We start from the raw sequence: 23,709 nt of genomic DNA on the forward strand, positions 1-23,709 counted from the left end.
TACTCGTGTAGCAAAGTCTACTTCCGTATGTAAAGAAGGAATTCATAAACAGAGCGATTGAAAGATTATCCTTAGAGAGTAAAACAGTATTTTTTACCAAAAACTAAAAAAAAACACCCATTTCAAAATTTGTACGTGGTCAATTTGGTTAATGACCTACATAAGTAATTGGTCTAATTTCTCTCAAAGGTTAATATGTTATCGTAAGGTTTTAGACGCAATTTGAAAAAAATAACCTCAGTAAAAGCGTAGATTTCGATTTATAAGTTTAAGATCGTTTTGAAAATGGTGTTAAAGCTTTCTAATGATAATTATAGTTAAACTTCATCTTTTTTCCACGGTCAGTTTGGTAATCCAGTCATCTTAAACCACCATTAAATTGAGACGCGATAGATTAGGACGTTTTCTAATAGTTTGTAGTACATTTTTCAAATTACAAAAAAAAGCAAAAAAACTGTCACTCTTGAGGGTCGCTAGTAGATAATGATTTTTGGGACACTTTTTCCCCATATAGAATGTTAAAAATTGTTGAAAACGCACGAAGAATATGACATTAACCTGAATTAAAGCGTGCAGCCTGGGAAAACAGTAAAACATAAATATATTCATGGAGGTTTAATCCCAATAGATCTATCGTTACGTATTGAACTGTAAATAATTTATAAGTGTAACGAGTTCACTTTTGGGGGTCTGGACAACCATAAGGGCCGTAACTAATTTAAAACTAATCAGAAAAGTGCCTTAAGTTATAAAACGATAATACTATACTTATAATTATTTCAAATTTCGTTCATTTCTAAATACTTTGCCCTATTTTAAAGCTATCAAAAACCAATTATATTTAAAGCTACCATAGGAATAAGTTCTAATATTATAGTAATAGATCATACCGCGTAACTTAAGCCGATAATACGTCGAATAACATGTCTATCAAACTCAACGAACCACGGTTTTGTTCTACATAATTCGATAAGTTGAAAAATTGGTCAAAAACATTGTTCAGGGAATTGCAAAAACCGAAACCATGGATATAACCACTCGGTAAAACAATGCTTTTAAATACGTAATTCGACGTTATTATCGTGCGCTTGAATATGTTTATTTCAAGGTTGAACGATTTTTAAGACATATATAGTCACTTAAGCCTTTTTATTTTCTTCTTATTATATCAAATATTTATAATCAAATTCCTTTTATTCGAGGGAGCTCGAATTCTAACACAAAAACCGCGATTATTCTATACGGATGAGCGATGGATATGGAACGCAACCTGGACGATATTCCTCTACGTGTCTCTGTCTTTCTACTTATTAAAAATATCTAATAGACTTCAGTTGGCAAGTAGGACTCGTAGAAACAAATGGCCAGCTTTATATATCTTTATATAAACCCCATTAATTAGGATAGGATTATTTCTCTGGGAGAGACCTTGACCTAAAGAGCCCAATTTCGGAATCTCTTCTCTTTTTCCCAAAAATTGAACTCTTCACGGATGAAGTCCGAAAGATTCAAATTTCTAAATCGGAGGAAGACCCTCGGGGGAACGAATGTTTCGTTCGGTTCCATTAATATTCAAATAAACAGAGAAGGGGGTAAAAGAGATTTGAAATTAAACTGGGGTAGATTTATAATGACAGGAATTAGAAGCTCTGTTAGCCCTAATAGTTTTTATTTTTCTTTTTCATCTCCTATAAATAAGTGTATTCCAATGCTAAGTAGTACGACTTTCATTGTTTTCTCGCCAGTTTTCTCCGTAAAAAGGACATTAGTTTCAAATATATATAATTTTGTTTATGTAAAGGCCTAGATTTGAAGATTTGCATAAAATTACTCGTATCCTAAAACGACTTCTTCAATCTGATAACATATTTGACCTTGCTAGACTAGAAGCATCAATGTTGTTATTTGTGTAGGGCGTTGTACACAAAAAACAACAGCGCTGCCATTATCAAAATTTCATTCTAATTACTAAGACTATGGAGATGGACTAAGAATCATTAACGCTTCTTAATTGTAGACTTCGAGACGCTCAAGCTGGTCAGCTTTGATGGCATATTTAACATTTATTATTCTAAATTAATTTATTTTCAAATCATAACCGCTAGTTTTCTCTGTTAAGGATACGAGAATGATACATTACCATAGGTTTAAGCTAGGTATTCTTGACTTTTAAGGCCAAATATATATTTAAAATATTACAGTTTCATTTCACTCATTGTTAAAATTTTAACTTTCAAAATATAAAGAATGAGTTTTTGAAGATCTTACTTACTTCGCTGAAAAAGAAAAGGGGTTAATAGGCCTGCAAATATTCAAATACTTTTCCAAAAGCTTATCTTTAAATACCCGTGTCTAACTACAAAGTGCGTGGCGTTTGGTGCGATTTTGACAAACTGAAACCATACCGTGGTTACGCTTTGAGAGATATATTGTCATATAATTTTTTAAACTATTTGGTTTTTAAGAGAAACGATGCTAGTTTTAACTGAAAAGATCAAAAAATATTAATGAGACGTTCAGTTTAAGGCGACAGACCTTGAAATGAAATCCCCGTTACAGTTGGCTCATTTTTAACTTGTTTAACTAAATAGAATCGCCTCATTGATGAAGAAGAAAAGCTTTCCAAGTCTTTCGCGGTAAAAAAAACTAACCACACACCCCTACTAGATCTCAATTACAATTAGATTAAAACGGTATAGTTTTCATTTCTTATAAAGTTTCAGACTTTTCCCTGGAGATAAAAGATAAAGGATGTCTAAACGGGACACAATCTTTTTCATAAAAACTTGCACTAACCTTCATTTTTTAACAAAACAAAATATGGTAATGGATTAATAGGTATAATTCTTTAAATCAGAAAATGGATTAGAGAATTTTAAATTAAAAATAAAACTGAGTCAAATTCCAATGGAATGTCCGAAATAAATAATTTTCTACTTATAATTTATCCATTATTATTGAAATGTAAATCGTGGAACTTGAACCGTTTTATTGGGTTTATGAGGGTTTTTTATCTCTTGGGTGACTGCGGTTCGAGCTTCGGAAGCTCGGATATCCCTAAAAATAGCAGATTCTTTACCATAAACCGCGAAACTAAATGATCTCGCTGTTTCGCAGTGTGAATACGTGAAACAAGCCAAGCGCGATCAAAACGCCTGCGTGTGGAAGCTAGCCCAACATCAACCGGATACAGATTAAAGCGATTACTTTTCCAGCCAAAATAAACATTCCGGGAAAAATGGCAAAAAGAAAAAATGGGCTAGTAGATTTTAAATATTCACGAGTAATTAGCGAAGGAAATTAATTTCAAACGCATCATGATACACTGTATATTTAATCTCATCAATTAAAGATCTTTATACTTAAAATCCTTGCCAGAATTCAGGGTTCGTATTAACTTTTCCAGGTTATCCGTGACCAATCTTTAATCGCTAATCTCCCTAAGTTGATTATCAGAAGCTCACCTGATCATGTTTATGTCTAACCCTTATTTATTTGACTTAAGACCTTCACAGAATATACAAACTTTTGACTCAACTAAATGGGTCAAAAAGTTGAGTGAGCAAAATTGGTCGGTGAACAATAATAAAAATTTAAAGGATTTCATACCCATAGGAACCACAACTGACCAAAACATTAAAATATAATCGTATATCTTGCATATAACACAATATGGGAGTAAAATTAGAAACCGAAATAGCCCAGATTGTATTCTGTTGCTCACACTTTTCAATTCAATGCAAAATTTTAAACCCTGAAGCTCAGCACAAAACGCGATACATATCTGCAAATTAGGGTGAAATGACACAAAGAGGTCTCCTGTAAAATTAGCCCGTTTCTTCTATAAATAAAGAATTAGATACATAATTTACTAATCTTGGTAGTAACACCATTCACGAATCCGAAACAAAAAGATGTGTTTTAAAGATAAATAGGCGTAGGAGAAGTTGAAACTTCAAAAATTGGTAATTGATCTAGATAAACTGTATTACCTTCTCGCTTCTTCTAAAGTCGAGAAGAAGAGTTTGAATGGATGGAAAGAAAATGTCATAATGAGGATAGTCGGGAGCATCCATGTGCGTCCTGCTCAAGTCGGGGAGACACTTTTTTTCCCCCTCTATAAAGAGTTACTCGTCGCGAGATTCATCTTCACAAGGCAGACAAGATTTTGTTTCGGACAGAGCGGAGTTAAAATTAACTCGTATCTTGACGAGTTAATTTTGATATTTTTGTGCGGGACATTTTTTGGCTTCGTTATCTTCGCGTTGATTTATTTTTACGTCGGGTGTGATTTACAACGTTTTTACAAGGGATTTGGTGACACAATCAGGTGTTTAAGGTAAGATTTTAATTATTTTAATTATTTAAGAGTGGGCTATGGTCTTTTGATATTTGAGAAAAGACAGTGCTTCATATTGGATGTGCCTTTGAAAATATACGAGGTCGTGCACTATATTAATACTAGGTAATGGAGTGAAGGGCAGAATGAAGGAATATTTGATTTTCCTTGTCTCATCTCAGTGAATGAATTGTGAAACTTCAGTATTATGAGTTGTCACAGCAATTTTTCTGCATGCTTAAATTCTCGGTTTTTCTTCAGGGTCAATTCAAAAGTTAAACAACCTGATAGGAATGCTCCTAAAATTGAAAAAGGCTTTCTGAAATACTGAACAATCGGAGATATCGTTAATTTATGCGTGCACTATGTAATTCTAAAGACGTCCACCATGCAAATAAGTAATTTTTGCACAGAGCATAGTGACCTTAAGAAACCCGTCTCAATTCCTCTCCCTCTTCACTTGCACGACTACCTTTAAGCATTGCTAGAAAATTTCAAGTGACCTTGATATACCAGAAAAAATAGATATCCTCATTTGCATCCGCCGTGGGACTAGTTTTAAACAGTTCTGGGGTATTTAGAAATCACCATGGTTTTTGTATTGATAAAGTACCCAGTTTTGCCATCCCATATAGGATTAAAAGATGCATGATTAAATTGGGGTTTCAAAAAAATGTGGATCAGGTTTTAAAAGGTACTTGGCAATTTTAATTATAGATAATTCAAATACTACCACTTACATAGGTAAAATAACCGGTAAATTTAACTAAATTATAGCAACAAGATAATCATAATCAATTAAAAACGTAAAATTAGGTTACGAAGTCTCAATTTTAAAAGTGTCGGGAAAAACATCCTTACCAGGGTGTAAAGTATAAGATTAACTAATTAACCAACCATTCGCATCATTCTGGTATAATTGATTGTTACGCCTCGTGATTTCGAGGATTTGAACTAATTTTAGACCACCACCATCAAAATATACAGATCCCTACAGATTTCCGTACATTCGTTACCGGTTCACATTTCTAATTTCTAGGTGTTGTCGGTTATGCTTTGAAAGAATTACGACATTAAAACCAAATTGGTAGGGGGTCGGAAATAAGTTACGCGTGGTTTCACGCCTGGACAACATTGTCAGCCATCCGCGGAGAAGAGACCCTTCTCTCCGAATCAGATGAAGACGCACGCCACTGTCCATTACCATTTATGTTCCCGCGGTTACTTGTCCCTAAAGAAACAAGAAATCCTTAACGCAAAGAGTCACACCTCAGTGACAAGTAACACTGTTAACAAAACTTAATAACCATAAATCGGGATAAAAACGTCGACGACGGATAAGATGGAGGGGAAATACAATTAAGCGTGAAGTATACGGACATGATCGATTTAGGGTAGGAATTAATAAAAACTTTCCAGGAATATTATATAGTAGCCCTAAAGTAAGGTATTATTTTTATGTTAAACATCATCAACATCTTGATCTTCTTGAAAAAAAGAAAGAATGGCGTCTTAAGTCGCTTGTTTTTGTTGCAAACTAATTACTTAAATTCAGGTTAAATATTAACTCAATTTTCAAATACAAATATTCATGGGTGAATTAATAAAATCTCGGTAATGTCAAAAAGACTACGATTATGTTTCCTTCTTCGACTCTAATGTTCTTTTCTTTTTGCTCCATCGCTCTCCCCGAGTCAACCGGAGTTTTCTCAAAGTAGTAAAGTATTTTCGTACCTTTAGTCATCCTAACATGTAAAGCAAACTCTAAGGGTACACATAAGGGCATACTGTACGGAAAAGATGATCTTTTACTTTACTACATCTTGTTAGGTTATAGGCCCACAAAAGACCGTTCTCGATTCGCGACCAATTGATTGGCCCAAATAAATTGACTAAATGTAATGACAAGAACCGTTAAAGAGCACTAGGTATCAGGGAGAAAGAAACTAAATGGTTATGGTTACAGTTTTTGACTACAGAATGCGATTCGTTTTTGAGTTGGAGGAGAATGTAGGTCTTAGTGAGCCTAACAGTGTCAATTGGTCATTTGGTAACAAAATTTTTTTTAAATGTCAATTTTTGAAAGTTTCTAAATGTCATACAATAAGATATCATTTACAGCGGTAGTAGGACCCAAAGATTAAGGGTTAGGAAACTTCAATATAATAATTGGAAAATACAATATATCTACTCCATGCACTCAAGCAACAAATTTGAATTAAAAATGCATTAAGGTCTAGGCTTTTCAACTATTTCCGGAGGTAGTAGGCGTGGGAGGACGTGCCCAAGTCGGAGCAAAAAAGGCGCGCATTAGGTCACTTGTCATAGTCTAGAAATAAAGGGGGAAGGCGAGATGGAAAAACGCAGACTATCTAAGCGTTTAAATTATCAAACCGTAGCGTATTTTTGGCATCACTCAATTCCGTTTCAATATTGGAATATATAAAAACACCCTTAATATAGATATAACGCGTGAACAATTACAATAAGCAGGAAAAAATCCATATAAAAACAATATTCCGCTCTTTGACTTTAACAAAATTATTATTTTCCCCAGTCGCGTAAAAGGATATTTTCCTATTATTATTTTGTAACAACAGACGTTCTAAAAGTGGGTAACCTTTATCGTTGCACAACAATACCCTAGATTCGGGGATATTCTATTTTAAAGATATTATAAGGCTTTCGTTTTTCCCCATTTCTATTCTTATAGATGAAGTTTGTCGCCGCGACAGTCATGGTGATCTTGGTGACAGTTACTACCGAGTCTTGGGCCGCCAATAAGACTACAACCTCCGAGTCATCTGGGATAACCAAGACCAGTGACACGAAGGTCCCGGCTAAGCCTAGCAGGTCTTTATTTCTACCGAAGACTAGTACTAGCGTGTCATATTACCCTAAACGGACTGTCAGGGTCAGTAGTTCGACGTCGAACTTCCCTCAGCCAACGTACGCGCCTAAGACTACAACCACAACTACAACAAGCTATAACTCGACGGACATAGACGATGAGGATATCGATATCAGCGATCTTTCAATTACAACGACCACGAGTACAACGCCTCCACCAAAGAGTCAGGATAAGAAGATGGATAGGTCGGGATTAGCAGATGCATCCGATACAGCTCTGTATCAAGTAAGTACTGAACATAAAATAGGAAATAAGAATGCAATGGATTTGTTAAATCTAGTTTGACTTAAGAAAAGAAAGGTCTTTCATATTTGAACTAAATTTTTTTGTTCAGCCTGCGGTTAGAAGAACAACGGTAGAAGACGATTTATCGGTTTACGTTCCCGACAATCTCACTTTGCAAAAACTTAACGCGGACCGTAAGAGTTCAAGCTATCTTGGAAAATCGTCTTACAGACACGGATCAGAATCGACTTCGACAAAACTCAATACCAGCCCAGTGACAATTCTAGTACACGCCAGCCCAGATAAGTTGCCAAAGATTAAACCCAAACGAAAAAACTTGTCCGTAACACCACCAACGAAGAAAAGGTCGGATTTCAAAACCACTTACTCGACAATGTACCCCGCGAGTTCAACTTCTTACAACACAAAGTCTTATCAGACCAGCACTCCGAGTTACAAATCCAGTCCTTATCGTTCGAGACCAGTTCCAGCTCTGCCGGCAACCGCTTCCCCTTACACTTCATCTTCGTCTAATTACGAAACCACCATGTCTCCCAACTACCATTCCGGTGAAACTTCAACTATACCTACAACTCAAGCCGGATTGGTCAATTATATGGTGCGCAATCTTTTAATGCAAGCCAACGTAATGAACCAATTGTTGCCCTTGGTTCAACAAATAGCGAGTCAAGTTCCGTCTGTTTTGGCCGACGTTGAAGCGGCAAAGAATCAGTTAGCATTTTCACAAGCAAAAGACGAGTTGAGCAGCACATTAAACACTGCCGTAAATCAGTACAACTCTAATAACAATAATGGTGGTAAAGTAAAAGTTAAACGACCGCCTCAGTCTTATTCCTCTCCAGCAACGGCTTCGTCTTCGAACGTTTACCATCAAGATAATCGCAACACCAATTACTACACAAGTACCAAACATAAACCAACTTCGACCACCAGAAGCTACAGCCAATCTAAAACCAACACGGGGTTCAAACCGGTAGCCCTCAATAAATTTGACCCAAGTTTCTCATCCATGCGACCCATGAACCACCAAGAAGATTTCTATCAAACCGAGGACCAGTTTCCAGAGGAGGACCACTACCGTCCGTACGCTTCAGTCTCGCATGAGAAGGCTAAAGTGACTCAAGGGCCTTACAGTTCCCTGCAAGTGGGCAACAAAGAGTACACTCTACCAACTTTCAAGATATCTTTAAACACGGAATATTCTGGTCAATCCCGCGGTAACAAAGTTGCGTTAGGTGAAAGACCCTACTTCACCATGGGCGACGGAGACCATGGGAGACCTGGTGACCACAGAACGGCGGAATCATTCGCCAAAAATAGCTATTACGAAGGAGGCTTGCCCAAATCTACAGCTACTATGGTTAACTCGGTTGTTCCCATTGTTTTGCAACTCCACCACTCCAGGAAGCAAAAGGAACGAGACCCGAGCCCTTCGGTTATAAAAGTAGTAGAAGTAAAGGAAACTAGAAGTAGCAACCCTCACGCACCTTCCCCTACCATCGTGGAAGTCGTTGAGGAAAAGGAAGAAAGGAAACAAGCTAACCCAGTCATACAAGTCATTGAAGTAAAAGATGGCAAACGCCAACCACCTCAACATCACTTTTACGAAAACCACGACCAGGGACAGGAATCCATCATGAGTGTGGAGGAGAAGAGCCCTCAGTCCAGTTTGGATCAGAAATATGAAGAACTGAAAAAAGCTGTTCTAAAAGAAGCCGCGTTTCGAGAAGCAACTTTCAAAGAAGCGGCTAGAATCGTGAAAAACCTTCAACATATGGATTCTTCGACCGCTTTCGATCGGTTACCTGACGCCATTAAAGACCAAGCTTTCCACCATCACGGTGAAATAGAAGACCATTTCGAACACTCGGCAAGTGGCAGACCAGGAAATATTGTTGGACCTTTCCATAAACCAAACAACGACCGTTTCAAGGACTTTTTTGATGAGAGCGAACGATTCAAGGATGGCATGAAAATGAGCTCTGATGACTTGGGACAAGCCATGTCGAAACATCACAATAATCAACACTCACACGACTCCTCTTTTGCCGAAATCGCCCATCGGCTTAGGAACTCTCAAAAGGATTCAATACCATTGCCTCCTAACCCAGAATCATTGGGTCTAGAAGGAACCCAATTAGAGATATTAAAAGAAGCTATAGCCAAGGCTATGGAAGAGGAGAAAAAAGGAGGAAAACCCAAAGAAATTCACGTCATGCCCCAACCCTTAGATAATCATCATCATAAACACAATTCTGATGATGATTTATTGAAGCTTTTGAGTAGCGATCATCATAAAGTCAGCAATAAACCAAAAATACATCTTATACCTCTCAAAGTAAGAAAGCTGAAAGATTTCGCTGGAAGTAAACAGAAAACAAATGCAAATAGCTAAATCAAAATGGTTTTCTGTGGGCTTCCAGTAAATTAGAATTAGGCTTATTTACTCCAAGGCTTAACCGATACTACTGCTTCCATTTTAGAACAAGAAAGAGATGGAGCACCACGGAATCGAATTTCATTCTTTTGAGGACGCCTCACCCCAAAACGCAGCGTCATTGTCCGAGGAAACCAAGAAAGTCTTGGAAGCGTATTCCGCTATTGACGTAATCCGTCCAAACCCCATGATGAATCCTCATCCCTTCCCGGGTATGCATCGTCCGCCTTTCCCCTTCCCGAGAATGCCAATGCCAGGACCATTCCCTCACCACGGACCGATGCCTCCTCGTCCAATGCCAGGACCATACCCATTCCCGCCAAGACCTTTCCCTCCACGACCGTTCCCGATGGGGCCTTTCCCATACGGTCATGGACCTGGACATCCCCACGGACCACCTCGAGGACCCTTTCCACATCCTCCAATGCTGCCACCACACAGACCACCAATGGGACCATTCCCTAGACCTCCATTACCTCACCTACCTCCTCCTCCACCACCACCATTCAAGAAAAGGAGCGGAGAAGACGAGGAAGAACCCAAAGAGGTTGAAGATAAAGATAAAGATAAAGATAAAAAGAAAGATAATGTTGAAGAAGCCAAAACCGAAGTTAAGCCTTAATTTCAATATCAATAACTTATTAATGGTTGTTTCAGTTTAAGTGATGAATAATAATTATTTTCGTACAAAAACGGCCAACGCATCTAGTCATATACTAACATTTTGGATATTCGAAACATAAGCTAAAACTACTCGATTTTAACTTTCAATATTTAAATTTTCATTTCACCTAGAATAATGGACAGAAAGACAATATGATCTCTCTGTTCAATATTCATAACTGGAACATTCACGATTGATTTTGTCTTACCTTTACTTCATACTTTCACATTCCGAGTTTAATTTAATTACAATTAACGACACAATTGGGTCGAACTTTGACAAATGCGCTGGACACGAAGGCAAAAAAAAATTATAGATCACTAATAATTAAAAAAAAAAACACGTGCTATTTAAATTAAAAATTCCACATCTGACTGTTAAAACGTAATCGCAATTTTGTAAAGTTTTAGAGAGAAAATTGAAGTTTAACCTGTAAGCTCTAGAACCGCCAAGCTATTGCCCAACAATAATGACATTGCGCCCTGTAGTTCACCTATATTTATTTAATTATTTTTTTTATCAATTAATTTTGTCATGCGAAATAGCGGCACGTTTAAATGGGTTTTTTAGAGTTGCCGTATTAATAAATGAGTTATATTTTATATATATAAATATTTATAAATCTTGCAAAATATTACCAGACTTTAACGCTATAAAGTCTGCGCTAATTTATAATAAAGATAACACTGGTGTATTTTTGGAAATTGAATAAATATTACGAAACTTGCTGGTAATTTTGGACAACCTAGTGAACGAAAGAGACTATTTTTTGACCACGACAATAATTTAAATTAATTATTTTAATTTCGTCGTCCAATGTCCGTGTAGGTCGGTTAGTTCGGACCGAAACGAAATAATTAATTTCATATTAAAATCAAATAGGCTAGCTTGTTTGGGGAGAAAAACTTCACAGTTTTCTTCGCGCATCATTAGCTTTTGGCCAAGAAAGAAATGTTTCTAGTTTATTCTTATACTGTACCCTTCCGGAATTAAAATTTTGATAAGAGGGGGTTGATTAGTCAAGAAGAAAATATAGTTTTTTCCTCTTAACAATGATTTTCAAGAATAAAAAATATTTCAAACATCTAAAAAGACATCTAGGCTAGATTGATATACTCTTGTTGAAGGGCGATTTGTGTGCTTATTAATGATTAAAGAGGGCAGTCTGACCATAGAGTCACTAAAGGCCGGTTGTTGGAGGCACTAGAGCACAATGGGAATGAGGACCCTTCCTTCCTTCGGGGGTTGTGCCTGTAGAGGCACCCCTCGTGGGGCTTACTGTATGGGGGCCCATTTTTATAGACAATAGCAAGTCCGTTCTACATAATTGTCCTTATTTATGATTGCGTAACCTAGCTTATTAGATTTAATCATGGGGTCACACTGTACAGGGTCAAAGTGCGCCCAAAACATGAAGCATTAGGGGTCCCGCCCTCTTAGCAAGAGCAAATAGAATATAGTTGAAAGGCTGAAGGGAGTGTTTCATAAACTCGCGCCACATTTTGAAGAGAAAAGTTGCATTTTTTTTGTTAATTATTAAGCTGACTTATCGACTTTAAAGAACCTACCGCCATCTATTCCCTTTCAAGCTTTAGTACAAGTAGCGTCCTTTGCCCTTAGGGCGTCAGTGTTTTTATTTTTTATCATACAATAATTATCTATAGAGCCTAAAAAAGTAAAGTTAACGCCGCTTGTCGGGGCCTCGTTCAAGTGTAGATACATTCAAGGTCAAAGCTTCAACTTTGAGTGCCTCTGCGAAATCTACGCTTGGGTTATATAGGAGTGACTATTCAGTATTATTTGCGAAATAGCCGGAGCACGCTCTCGTAAATCCACGTCTCTCTTAAAGCATCAAAGGCCTAGTTAATAAGTTTTATTAGTATATAAACTAAATCCGTTTGAACTATATGCAAGAGAAAATGGTTTCCATTGACATTCCCACCGACTATGGTTACGTTATTTTAGTAGCTTCAGGCGCTTTTTTCGTTAATATGTGGTTATCAATTAACGTGGGAAAAGCCCGTAAACAACACAATGTTAAAGTGAGTTTATCCTTTTCATAAATAAATGAATATATAAATAATTAATTTTAATTTAAATTACAGTTCCCTCTTATGTACAGCGACACTAACATGCATTTTAATTGCATTCAAAGAGCTCATCAAAATTTGTAAGTTCAAATCAAAGTTCACGAACGTTGTTGACCCTTATGACCTTTAAGCGGTAACATCTAAGGTTTGAATTTACAGCTTGGAAATGACCCCGATGTTTCTAATCTACATGTTGCTAGCGGGATTAATGTACCCTAGAATCGCAGCTGCCTCAGGTGTTCTATACCTTGTTGGCAGGGTGGTTTATGCCTTGGGCTATTACACAGGAGGTATTGTATTTTGATTTTATAAAATGGTCGAACGTGTTATAATAATTTAATATTTGCTATCTTCAAGATCCTAATAAAAGAACAGCTGGATTCTTCTTTTTCTTGGGTCAATTTGCTGTTGTTTTCACAACCATTGCAGTAGGATTGAGGCTTAATGGATACTACTAAAATAGTGGTTAAACTTAACTGGGGCACAAAACGATTACTATTGTAGCTTTTTGTTTGGTCTCACAATGCGCATCAGTAAAATTTTAATGAACAAAAAACATGAAATTTTTGTATAAAATGTAACCAAAGAATTTCAGTTCAACCTAATTAAATAAAAATTATTTTCGTTACTAAAGTTTGTACATTTTTATATACATATTTCTTTAAGCCTAATTGTATGTCAGATTCGCGTGAACGATTCTATTTTTATTGCCCTATGATGTTATTACGAGACAATTAATGAACCTTCGGAAGTAACAAATACAAATATAAAAAATGCAAATTAGGCTTGGCAAAACTCAAAGAAGCGAAGAGCGAGCGAGGCTACGCGAGCGCAAAGGAAATTTCTAGAATCAATTAATATTGACGGAAATTCGCGGATGCGGAAAAACTAGGGGAGAAAAATAAAGGTACAAAGTAAGCGGGGTTTTTTTCCGTCAATAATACGGAATTCGTCGCTGAATAGTATCGCCACCTGCTGAAAGAATGTTCAACTAATCCGTCCCAATGGGAGATTACAACAGAGTTAATCCGAGATAAGCGCGGTTATCATTTTAAGCTCCATATGAGTTTCGCTCAAAGTACTTAACGTAGACCCATTCGTCAAATAGAAACCAGACATTATCATGCTCGAGATGAAATTTTGAAAATCGTTGACGTATAGCCTTTTTAATTAGAAACACTTTCAATACGAAGGTTTTGAACTTAATTCGCAAATTAATTGGTAATACCAATGACGTACATTCCTTGTAATAAAATTATCTTGTACAGTTTCCGAACTAGGGCCTACTTTAAATCGGATTAGGCCTACAAGATAACGAGTTGCGATAGAATCGTTGAAACCAAGTTGGCCGTGTTGAAACAAATAAAAACCCAAGAGAAACTATTCATCCTTCAATTTCTACTGAAGAACTGCGAGAAACCGAAAAATTATTCTTAGACCTAATTATTTTTACGCAAGAATAAGGATAGGATAGGCTTAAGAGTCGGAATTTAATTATAAGCAAACTGGCAATAGTAGGATAAAACAAAGAAATATAGACCTACTTTTGCACTAATGAACTGGCTTTTAAAAAAAATAAGGATCGAGGATAGGCTAGAAACTGGTACATTAATTTAATTGTTCTTATAGGCCATAGGTTAAATTAGAAAGCGGGAAGCTTCGATGGTGAAAAGAAGAAAAAGATAGATCTAAATTACGGCAGGAATGGCTTTGAATTCAAAATGAAAGTATCCCTTAGGCCTTGGCGAAATAACGTTTAAGCTATCGATTCAATCGTGTTTTAAAAATAGGCCAAATGGAAAAATAATTTTAATAGTTATGGATTGTATGTATATAGATAATCATGATATTGCGTTGTTGCATAAATAAAGCAAACCGCAACTGAATGTCGTCCCCTCTTAGGCAACAAAACAAAGAACATAAACTAACACACTCCGTTAGCCCTAAATATAAACTTTAAAAGTACGTAATCTACAGAATAGTTTCAGAAAATAATGGGTCCTCCAAAACCCCAAAAAATGATAGCCGTTTTTCACTAGAGCATATCTCTGTGTGTAGCGGTAGATATGGTCAGATACACCAGTAATAAAGAATTGATAGAAAAATCCATAAATGATTTGTGGTCGATCGTTTACCGTTATTTTAAAGCTTATAGCCATTTTCCGTTCAATATTACTGGAGAATAAAGTGTTAGACCTAACCAATGTCACTATAGGCTTGGTTTCAATGTCAGGTGACATAAAATGAGGAATATAGATCGCTCTTTCAAGAAAACCGTTAAAAGCAAATAGATAGGTGGCTTAGTTCTTCACTAATGTTTCAAACCGCGCAATGTTTGATATTAATGTTAAGCCTATTTTTCACCCAACTTTTTCAGACAAACTTCACTGTCACGTAAGTATCTCTAGGGCATTTAATTATGTTTGGGGTTAAGTTCTTGCAGTGGGGTGATGACCTTAGCTAACCCTAATTATAATTAGAACGATGGCTAAGGCATGCATCACGCTTGCGAAAACATATCGATTTACCATCCTTTTAAGAATCTTCCAATCCCTGACGGAACTAGAGTATAACCACTAAGATCGTTTACAATTTGGTGTAAAATAAAACCGGTCTCTGTGCTGGGTTCCGGTATAGCACCAGGAACAAGTACAGTACGAGAAGGATCAACAAAAACACCCTGGAGAATTGAAATTCAAGAAGCTTGGAACCCGTACCGCAGGGCGAAATTTAAATGGCACAGAATGACCAACGCCCTTCCCGAATCACGGACTAGTGTACGTACGTGGTTGATAAAAATCGCTCGTTTCTTTCAGAAAATTATCTTACTTATTACACGAGTAATGCACTTAAATTACACTCGGATATAAATGGTGTCATTTCAACCCAAGCTAATTTTCGCCCATTAGTGTAGAAAAGTGTCGTGGCGTGTATATATATATGGTGAAGAATTTACCATCTACATATCCTATGATACTTGTTATGAGTATGGTCCCGAAACGATATTTGATACCCCCCCCCCTTCAATAAAAATTTACACTTTTTAATTAAAATTTATAAATTTGGATTTAACAATTTACTATGATTTGAAGTAGACTAATATAAATTTAATACCAGGACAATGGCATCGCGTTTCTACATAACAAAGGAAAACGGAAAACGGGGGGTGACAGTAAGGAGGTAACAAAACTTGAAGTAATGGAAAAATCAAGGCACCCGCTAAAGATGGATAAAGATTTCTTTTTTCATCCTTTTATTCGAATTTCAATTTTCCTTCCTTCTCTTAAGTTCTCGAGAAACTCATATTTTTTAAGCCTTTCCGAAAATTTATTACAAAAGACCGAACCAAGAAGGGTGCAAGAAAGCATCGTGTCGATGTGGTGTGCAAAGGGGCGACAAAGGTAAAGAAAAATCTGAATTGTACAGCCTGGGAGAAAAGAGGTAAGATGGAGCGGTAATAGTGATGGGCGATTTGCGGCAATGAGTCTCCCAGTGAACTTTGCGCAGGAACGCCCCCCCCCGCTACCCTTCGGTAGGCGAATGTTAAGTGCTGCCACGTAGCGCCATTGCATTTGCATAAGAACTAGCTTCATTTTTTAAGACACAGGGGCATCTTTTACGTTTCCGTACCGTTCGACGCTACCATAACGCTGAGCATGCTGGGAGGACTTCATTGCCGTAGATGAAGGTACAGAGGCTACGTTATTGGCTCCATCCTTCTCTCCTTCATGGTATAGCTTCTCTTTTCAATATATTTCTAACTCCGAAAAGAATTGAGAGAAATTGGGAAAAGCGTTGTAAGAAAAGACGAAAAAAAAAGAAAAAAATCTTATTTTTAAAAGACGTAGAAAGGTATATTGGAACGATATATTTTGCTTGCACTATTTGATTTTCCATCAGAAGTTTCGGATAATAATATAGTGGTTTTTTTTCTTTTTTTAAATATAGGATAGGGCTTATAAAAAATGTCCTATCGAATCAAAGACTGAAAACAAGCCAATACGGAGATCTACAAACCCTCTATACTTTTCTCGAACAAATACCGAACGTTACGAAAAAGATATTTGGATTAAAGGAGAAGAAGGAAAATATAAGATTTGAAACAGAATGTAAAGGATTCTAAAGTAAGATATAGACACGAAAAAATCATGTCCCGGAGAAGAAGTAAATAGAAAGAAGATTTATAACCCTGTAAATGCCTTCAATTGGATGGATACATTTACAGTAGTTTCAAAAGTATAGTAAAGATTTGAGTTTGACAATTGGATTCTTTCTCTTCCTTTAAAGGCATAGCAGTATCTCTCCAACATAAAAGTCACTACGGCAGAGGCATACTTATGCATTTATTATAAGGTTATGGTATAAATTACTTCATTTACAACAGTTTTAATAAGTTTCGTCGCATTCGGTTTAATAATCTCCTAAACGTTATTTCGACTCACGTTTTGCAATTAGAGTCGATGACCGAATATGTCCGTTAATTAGGCGAGAAGATTTTTAAAAGAGCAGCAGTCTCTTAGAGAGCGAAAACTGCTGCGACAATCTTCAAGACTGTTTCCGTGACTAATGGCCCTTTATTAAAATTAGCCCCGAGAATACTTGGAATCTATTCCTTCCTCATCATTTGAGGAGCGAATTTAGCCAAGCAAAATTAATAGAGGCTCTTGAACTCTGAAATTTTTAAGTTCTGGATTTTCACGAAAAATTAGAAATGAGAAATTCGAAAACAAAATAAACCAACCAAATTATTAATTCTCGGAATTATATAAAAGGCAAAATATTAAAATAGAATTTATATGATTGTAATTAAAGACCTTTTTTGCAATTTAAAAATAAACCTACGCTGGAATACGGTTTTAAGAATTAAGTGTTTTTGGCATCGAAGCTTAGCAGAGAAATATTTCTACAGGGGCTCGTAGAAAATACATTATAACGAAAACCCCTATAAGTTGGCTTCCATACAGATAAATAAAATATTTTCGAATTTGGTTTAAAATTGTAAATAATTTCAAAATAAAATATTAAAAATATTTACTTTAGTTGCAAGGCCTAATAAATATTTTTCAATTACCAAAACATTTGAACAAATTAATTCAAAGTTTGGAAAAATAGAAATAAGTTCCATTAGAAAGTTCGAACTTTTAGAGTCGGTTTAAGATTGAGAAAAGCGATGAGTTATGCTCTTTTCTCTAATAATTCTCCTCCAAAAGACATCATTAGGACTTGGTCATCAAAGCTACGCTATAAACTATCCTTAAGGTAAACCGTCGGAATGCATTTGCAAAGGTAGACAATTTTCCGAGACTTACATATTTACCAAAGTACAGACAGGATTGGCGTCTAGAACTATAGCAATTTAGTTGGAAAACTTAAATCAATTAATATTAAATGTCACGTAATTCCATTACGCTTATTAATCGTGCAAGATGATTTACCTATTCGTGTTTATCCAATAAATAGAATAAACATGTCTCGTAATGGAATAATAGAAATATTTAGAAAATGTTCATATTTTAGTTCCCCTTTACTTTTCGTCTAAAGTAATAGTAAACCAGATCTACATTCAAAGAGCTCTTTCTGAAAAGATTTCGCGAGTTACGAAACTCAGCCCCGGATCGAACATAATCTTATATTATGCCCCAGGAGAGTCAAGGTTTTTCAAAGAAGTAAAATGTCTCGCTCGCTTAGTAAGTGCATTACGGCAACAATACCATTAAAGGTATTTCGCTGAAATCGCTATACAAAAAATATGGGGTTTTCTTTAGTGTAGGCCTAAATATTTCCCCATAACAATATCGATTTGGAAAAGGAATGGAATGTATCAGTATATACAGTAGGATATTGAAGTAAGATAGTTTCAATGGATGTCAAGCTACCAATTTTAGAGATTAAGGTAATCGCTAGATGCCAAACTATCTTCTAGAAAATGGAGCCTTGAAAACAGAGATGTTGCAATGTTAATGTCTATATTCTATTGAATTAGCCATGATTTAGAAACGTCTACGTCAAGAAACTGAGAATTAAAGTTGCACCTAACCCTCTAATAGACGTTAGGACTTGGACGTTCAAACGTCAAGAGGTTGATGGCTCAATCTTGGGATGAATTTAATGAAACGTACCAAGTATCGGGAAAGAATTTCGAGGGTGGATGATCAACCTCTCGAGACATCGTTGTAAATTGAGGAAATTTCTTCGGAAATGGGTATAACACGCCTTAAGGTCTCAGTGCGAAAGTATAGAATTTAGAGCAGTATGTAGGTTTTTCTAAACTCAATAATGGAGAAATTTCAAGTGGAAGATTTTATTTCGATGCTTCCAAGCAAGGACCCAAACATTCCGCGAGCGTTTTACTAAAAGCTGAAAACGCAATAAGAGTCGAGATAGCAAGTAAACTGAACGTAGGACACATAACATCTTCCCCAATTTCTCATATTATCAGAAGTAAATAACGTCGAAGTTTTCAAACACCTCTTATGGTTCATTCGTCGTTTAATATTTCTTCTATCCCATAATTTTCGTTTAGAACTTAGCTTTGTGTTTATCTGGTTCTTAGATTACATAATGATAAAGTCATTCAAAACCTTTGTCGAAAGGAGATTAATAGAAATCCTCATCACTTATCACAACACTCTATAGATGGAAAAGCATCCGAACCCTTGGTTTTAGTGTCAAGAGAGACGGAGGTACACATGAAAGAAAACGAGACCCTTGTCCTTAAGGCTTTCACGCGAATTCTGGAGAGAGAGAGAGTGAGAGAAAGATGAAGGAGGTGATGCAGACTGCAGTATCGGGTTTCAAAAGGCAATGTTTTATTCATAACGGTTGGGAGGAATCCGATTTGGCTTTTACTATCCGTGGAAAGGACCTATCGCTTTTTCCGAAGTCCCAATCCCTTTGCAGAGAGATTCGAGACTGGTGTTCACGGATTCTGACGAGAAGCGAATGACACGCAAATTTGCCACGCCGATGTTTGCTTATTGGAGATATCTAGTTTTGTCAACAAAGTCTTCCAACTTCACCTCCCCTTCATTCTACCCCAAAAATCCCGAGTCGCGCCATGCAGGTTCCATGATTCGGCGCTACGCCATCAGGGATGAAACGTGCGTTGATCTGTACAGTATATTACTCGAAAGTTGGCGAAACCTCCATTAGGGAAGCATTTGCAAGGAGAAAAGGGATAGGAAAGAGACTTATTATTTCTTTACACTAATTTACTTCTTTATATACATCAATCGATGACGCTTTCACGTGTTTCAGTCAACGCTCTGTTCCGTTCTCTCAATCTATTTGTCTCGTTTAGCGCAATATGAGAGCTGCTAGAGTTCGAAGATAACACCGCTACAAGCCAAGCGGGTCTATATAGACCAAAATGGTAACTCTCTTAATTGGGGACGACATATTATAGGTGCATGGCTAATTTAAAGTGAGCTATATAATTTAACAACTCAATAAAGTCTATCGATACACGCCTCGAATTAATAGTGGGTTCCATCAAGTAAATACCTTGTCATTTTGAGGCCTAATTAGGTACCTAGAAGGATAAACGTGGTGGTGTAAATGATACGAATATTTCAATTTATCTTCAAGATTTCGAGCTTTAGGCAATCATTGCATCATATTCATTCATGGATAATGAATTCTCGGAAATTCTTCAATCACTACACACCTTGAATTTCCGAATCAAAGGAAAAACGAAGTAAACATTACTGGTAACCCATTCATTTGAGCTAAAAGTGAAACCAAAAGTGACTAAATAAACAATGAAAGAGACCCGAAAATAATTTTAGTTTTCATTTCATTGGAGAATTTATGTGCATATTTTAGGACATAAAGGAAATTGGTCAGACACCGTTATTATTTTTATACCTTCAAAAAATAACAATAAACCACACTTGAACATTTCTAATTTTCGCATCACTAGTGAAATAAAATATTGATGAGCTTAGGTGCCTGAAATGTCAAGGTATTATAGAACGAAACTATGCAAAGGCAAACCTTTTCCCCACTTTCCCCGCCTCTATTATTAATAAGCATTTCTAATAATGCTATTGTTAATAATATAAATATTTTAACGCAAATATACATCTAGAAGAAAGGAGAGGATATTTTATTTTATTAAATATGTAAAACATAGAGAAACTCGTTAAAAATGCATAAGGAAAAGCTGAATTTTATAGTTTATACCAGAACAACAATAATAATGAGCTCCATTTTCGTAACAAAAAAAATTAAGCCTCTTTGTTATTAATGTAGTTTAACATTCACTTTGAAATTGGTTATATTCACTGTAGGATGACTTTGAGGGGTATACAGGGTATTTCTATTTTTTACTGTTGACCCCGTTAAATTTAATTAAGAAACTGATTTAGACAATTATTTCTAATTTAATTAAGGGACCATCCCTAAAACACTCAAATCATATCCCTTAATTAGGACAAACAAAACGGAGATAGAAGTTATATTTACGACTCAAAATTGATTTCCCAAATAATATACATCCCCCTTATTTATACCATGACTTCAGAAACACCCTGTATAAACCTGAAATCTCAATAATTCAGAACCCAATTTTATACGCCCTGTTGGAGCGTTTTAAGGACCATAAGGGGTCTTCGATTTCAGGGATGCTCGCGGTCTCTCGGACGCTATTATATAAAAAGATAGACCAAGCGACTCGAGCTCGACTTTTGTAAAACCAACAAGAATGAGTAACGTCTTCCAGGAAAAGTATGGTTTTCTTTTTTTTTTCTTTAACCCTTTTCTATGTGATATAAAAATGCCACATAAATCTTTTCCCTTGGAGTTTTCGGGTTATACCTTTACAAACTGAGACCCTATTCTCGTGTGACGATAGAAAGGAACGACCGAGTTTAAAGGCCGATTTCTTGAGAATTCTATTTTCTTTTTGATATTTTAAAGTCCCCCAAAAAATAGGAAAGCATGTACCTAGTATTTTGCAAAACTTTGAAGTGCAATATTCCCATTGGGTTTCTATAAGCAACGTGTTTAGAAGCGAATGTTTTAAACCTTGCACTTTAACCTTAGCCCGGCTAACATAAATAAAATAAAAAGTTTTATAATTTATTCAAGGTTTTACTTGGCAATTAAATTAAAATCAAAGGCAAACTTTACGCGGAATTTTTCAACTAACTTTAATTTTCGTTTTATTTATTTTTGACGTAGTACATTAAGTAAGGAATAATTAAATATTTAAACATTTTCACCTTATACGGATTTAAATATTCAGAGGCTAATTTAGTAGCGGACAAAGTTCGTCGCGTAAACAAGCATTTTAGTTAAACCTAACTTTCAGAAGCCAGCGAAAATAAGAAAACAAATGATGTAATTAGCATGGACATAGGTACAGTACCTTGGTACTTGTAATGAACTCTGTACTTTTGGTAATTAAGGGGAAAAAGTGCCCAAACATTCTCAAATAAAGGAAGGATTAATCACAAGATGCACCAGGAGACGTACGTACGTTCATCCAAAAGAGTCGTTAAGAAGAGAAACGACAACTCTTTTAAGGCGGTTTTTTACAACTGTCCCCTGGCAACATTCCCTGCTTTAATAAAACCTAAGAAAAACCCTTAATGCAGTCGCGCACCACGATGTTTTCTTCAAAACTACAGTTCAGTTCATTGGGTTTCTTCAGTGTCAAAATGTTTCGGTGTACGACAAGCTAAACAGGGGTCAATACGGGCTTAAGATCTAAGACGGATTTTTATAGCTTTTAGAACGTAAATACGGCAAATACCCTTTTATACCAAATATATTCCCGAGAGACTGACTAATGACACTTTTAAGCCTTTGACCGTATTATTTCCTTAGGGATGCTACCATTAGATGCCTTTCCTCTATAGCGTTTATGAGCTGGAACTTGGATATGTAGGTGATCCCGGTTTAGACTTTAAGACTGAAAAGAATCGTAAAAAGCCAGCGAGAACTCCTATGGGTGGACAAAATGAAACCGAAAAAGTGGTCTCCCATCGAGAGGTTGATGATTCCATTTAGCCCACTTTATTGGCAAATCGCGGTTAGATAAGTAATATCGCGAAAGGCTAAAGTAAATTAATTTTCATACTTCCGACTCATTCTCAACGGGTTTCTCTTATTACTTATGTCGTTCGCGAACAGACTGTAAAAACGTTTTCGCTAAGCCTTTGCCTCCATTATTATTCTACATACCCTATATCCCGCTTGGGGAAAGAAATCGTAAATTTTGAAAGCAGAAAACCTAGAATATTATCGTGACGTAACAATATAACGGAAACCGGAAGTGGGACTTATAACGGAGAAAGGAAAAATCGGAAGCACTTTACTCCGAGCTTCCACTTTTAGTATATATACATAGAATCAAAAGAAAATGAACAACTCGAAGTTATTAGTAATAAATCTTAATCTTTTGAGTGATTGTTTAAGACTTTTCACGAGTGGCGTCACGCCCTCCTATCTCTTACCTCAGGTCTTACAATTTAGACTACAATACAATATTGACGTCACGTCCCCGTAGCTCCTCCCCTATCAGTATCACCCTATTAGAATGGAATGGGTTAGCTACATTACGCTTAGTTAAAAAATAAAACTGAACAATTTTTTAACTTTGGCCTAATCTACATTCGATAAAGTTACGCACTAAGTTCCATACAGTAACGATGGGACGTGATTGAGAAGAGGAAAAATTTTAAGAAGTGTTTGGTTTTAACAATGGCATTTACGGGTCGTATCACGTTCGCGATTAAAGGCCAAATGGTTCCTAGATTTCGGTGAAAAGATAAAAGATTTTTTATATAAGGGTATATTTATTTATGGCAGTCTCTCTGTTTGATTTCCTTGTCTAGAATAGTTTCTTTATTCTTGGAAAATTGTATTAAAAATCTTGGAAATTGCTTTGCTAACAATATTATAGGAATTTCCTTCCGATACTTTGTTTCCAAAAAAAGGAAGTAAAATTGCTTCCGATCCCTCTATACATCAAAGTTTAGAGGGCTTAATAGCTATCATTTCTTTCATCAATGTAGG

General features: G+C 36.1%; 2 protein-coding genes and 1 long non-coding RNA gene across 3 annotated transcripts; 2 read left to right on the forward strand and 1 right to left on the reverse strand.

Annotated features, from left to right (window-relative positions):
• The first annotated feature begins 7,052 nt into the window (after positions 1 to 7,052).
• Positions 7,053 to 10,555, forward strand: LOC149661819 (uncharacterized). The gene is made up of 3 exons (XM_089843818.1): positions 7,053 to 7,475; positions 7,585 to 9,834; positions 9,980 to 10,555. Exons 1-3 carry the CDS (start codon positions 7,053 to 7,055, stop codon positions 10,553 to 10,555), a joined length of 3,249 nt encoding a protein of 1,082 aa, XP_089699944.1.
• A 1,793-nt stretch (positions 10,556 to 12,348) lies between these two features.
• LOC149661820 (glutathione S-transferase 3, mitochondrial-like) lies at positions 12,349 to 13,320 on the forward strand. The gene is made up of 4 exons (XM_089843325.1): positions 12,349 to 12,639; positions 12,703 to 12,767; positions 12,847 to 12,977; positions 13,045 to 13,320. Exons 1-4 carry the CDS (start codon positions 12,505 to 12,507, stop codon positions 13,143 to 13,145), a joined length of 432 nt encoding a protein of 143 aa, XP_089699451.1. The 5' UTR covers positions 12,349 to 12,504; the 3' UTR covers positions 13,146 to 13,320.
• Positions 13,321 to 21,840: 8,520 nt separating this feature from the next.
• Positions 21,841 to 22,792, reverse strand: LOC149661821 (uncharacterized). Its single transcript, XR_016369126.1, has 2 exons — positions 22,445 to 22,792; positions 21,841 to 22,369 (listed from the first exon to the last, which is right to left on the reverse strand). It is a non-coding gene; the product is annotated as an uncharacterized LOC149661821 (long non-coding RNA).
• Between the last annotated feature and the right edge of the window lie 917 nt (positions 22,793 to 23,709).

This window comes from Phalangium opilio, unplaced genomic scaffold (genome assembly GCF_054372755.1).
Source record: "Phalangium opilio isolate 3A_F unplaced genomic scaffold, DU_Popi_V2 ptg000070l_1, whole genome shotgun sequence".
Taxonomy (NCBI): Eukaryota; Metazoa; Arthropoda; class Arachnida; order Opiliones; family Phalangiidae; genus Phalangium; species Phalangium opilio.

Coding starts and splice junctions, on each gene's coding strand:
- LOC149661819 (XM_089843818.1), top strand. CDS start 7,053: ATGAAGTTTGTCGCCGCGACAGTCATGGTGATCTTGGTGACAGTTACT. Junction 7,476..7,584: donor CCGATACAGCTCTGTATCAA/GTAAGTACTGAA, acceptor TTTTTTGTTCAG/CCTGCGGTTAGAAGAACAAC. Junction 9,835..9,979: donor TACATCTTATACCTCTCAAA/GTAAGAAAGCTG, acceptor CTTCCATTTTAG/AACAAGAAAGAGATGGAGCA.
- LOC149661820 (XM_089843325.1), top strand. CDS start 12,505: ATGCAAGAGAAAATGGTTTCCATTGACATTCCCACCGACTATGGTTAC. Junction 12,640..12,702: donor GTAAACAACACAATGTTAAA/GTGAGTTTATCC, acceptor TTTAAATTACAG/TTCCCTCTTATGTACAGCGA. Junction 12,978..13,044: donor CTTGGGCTATTACACAGGAG/GTATTGTATTTT, acceptor GCTATCTTCAAG/ATCCTAATAAAAGAACAGCT.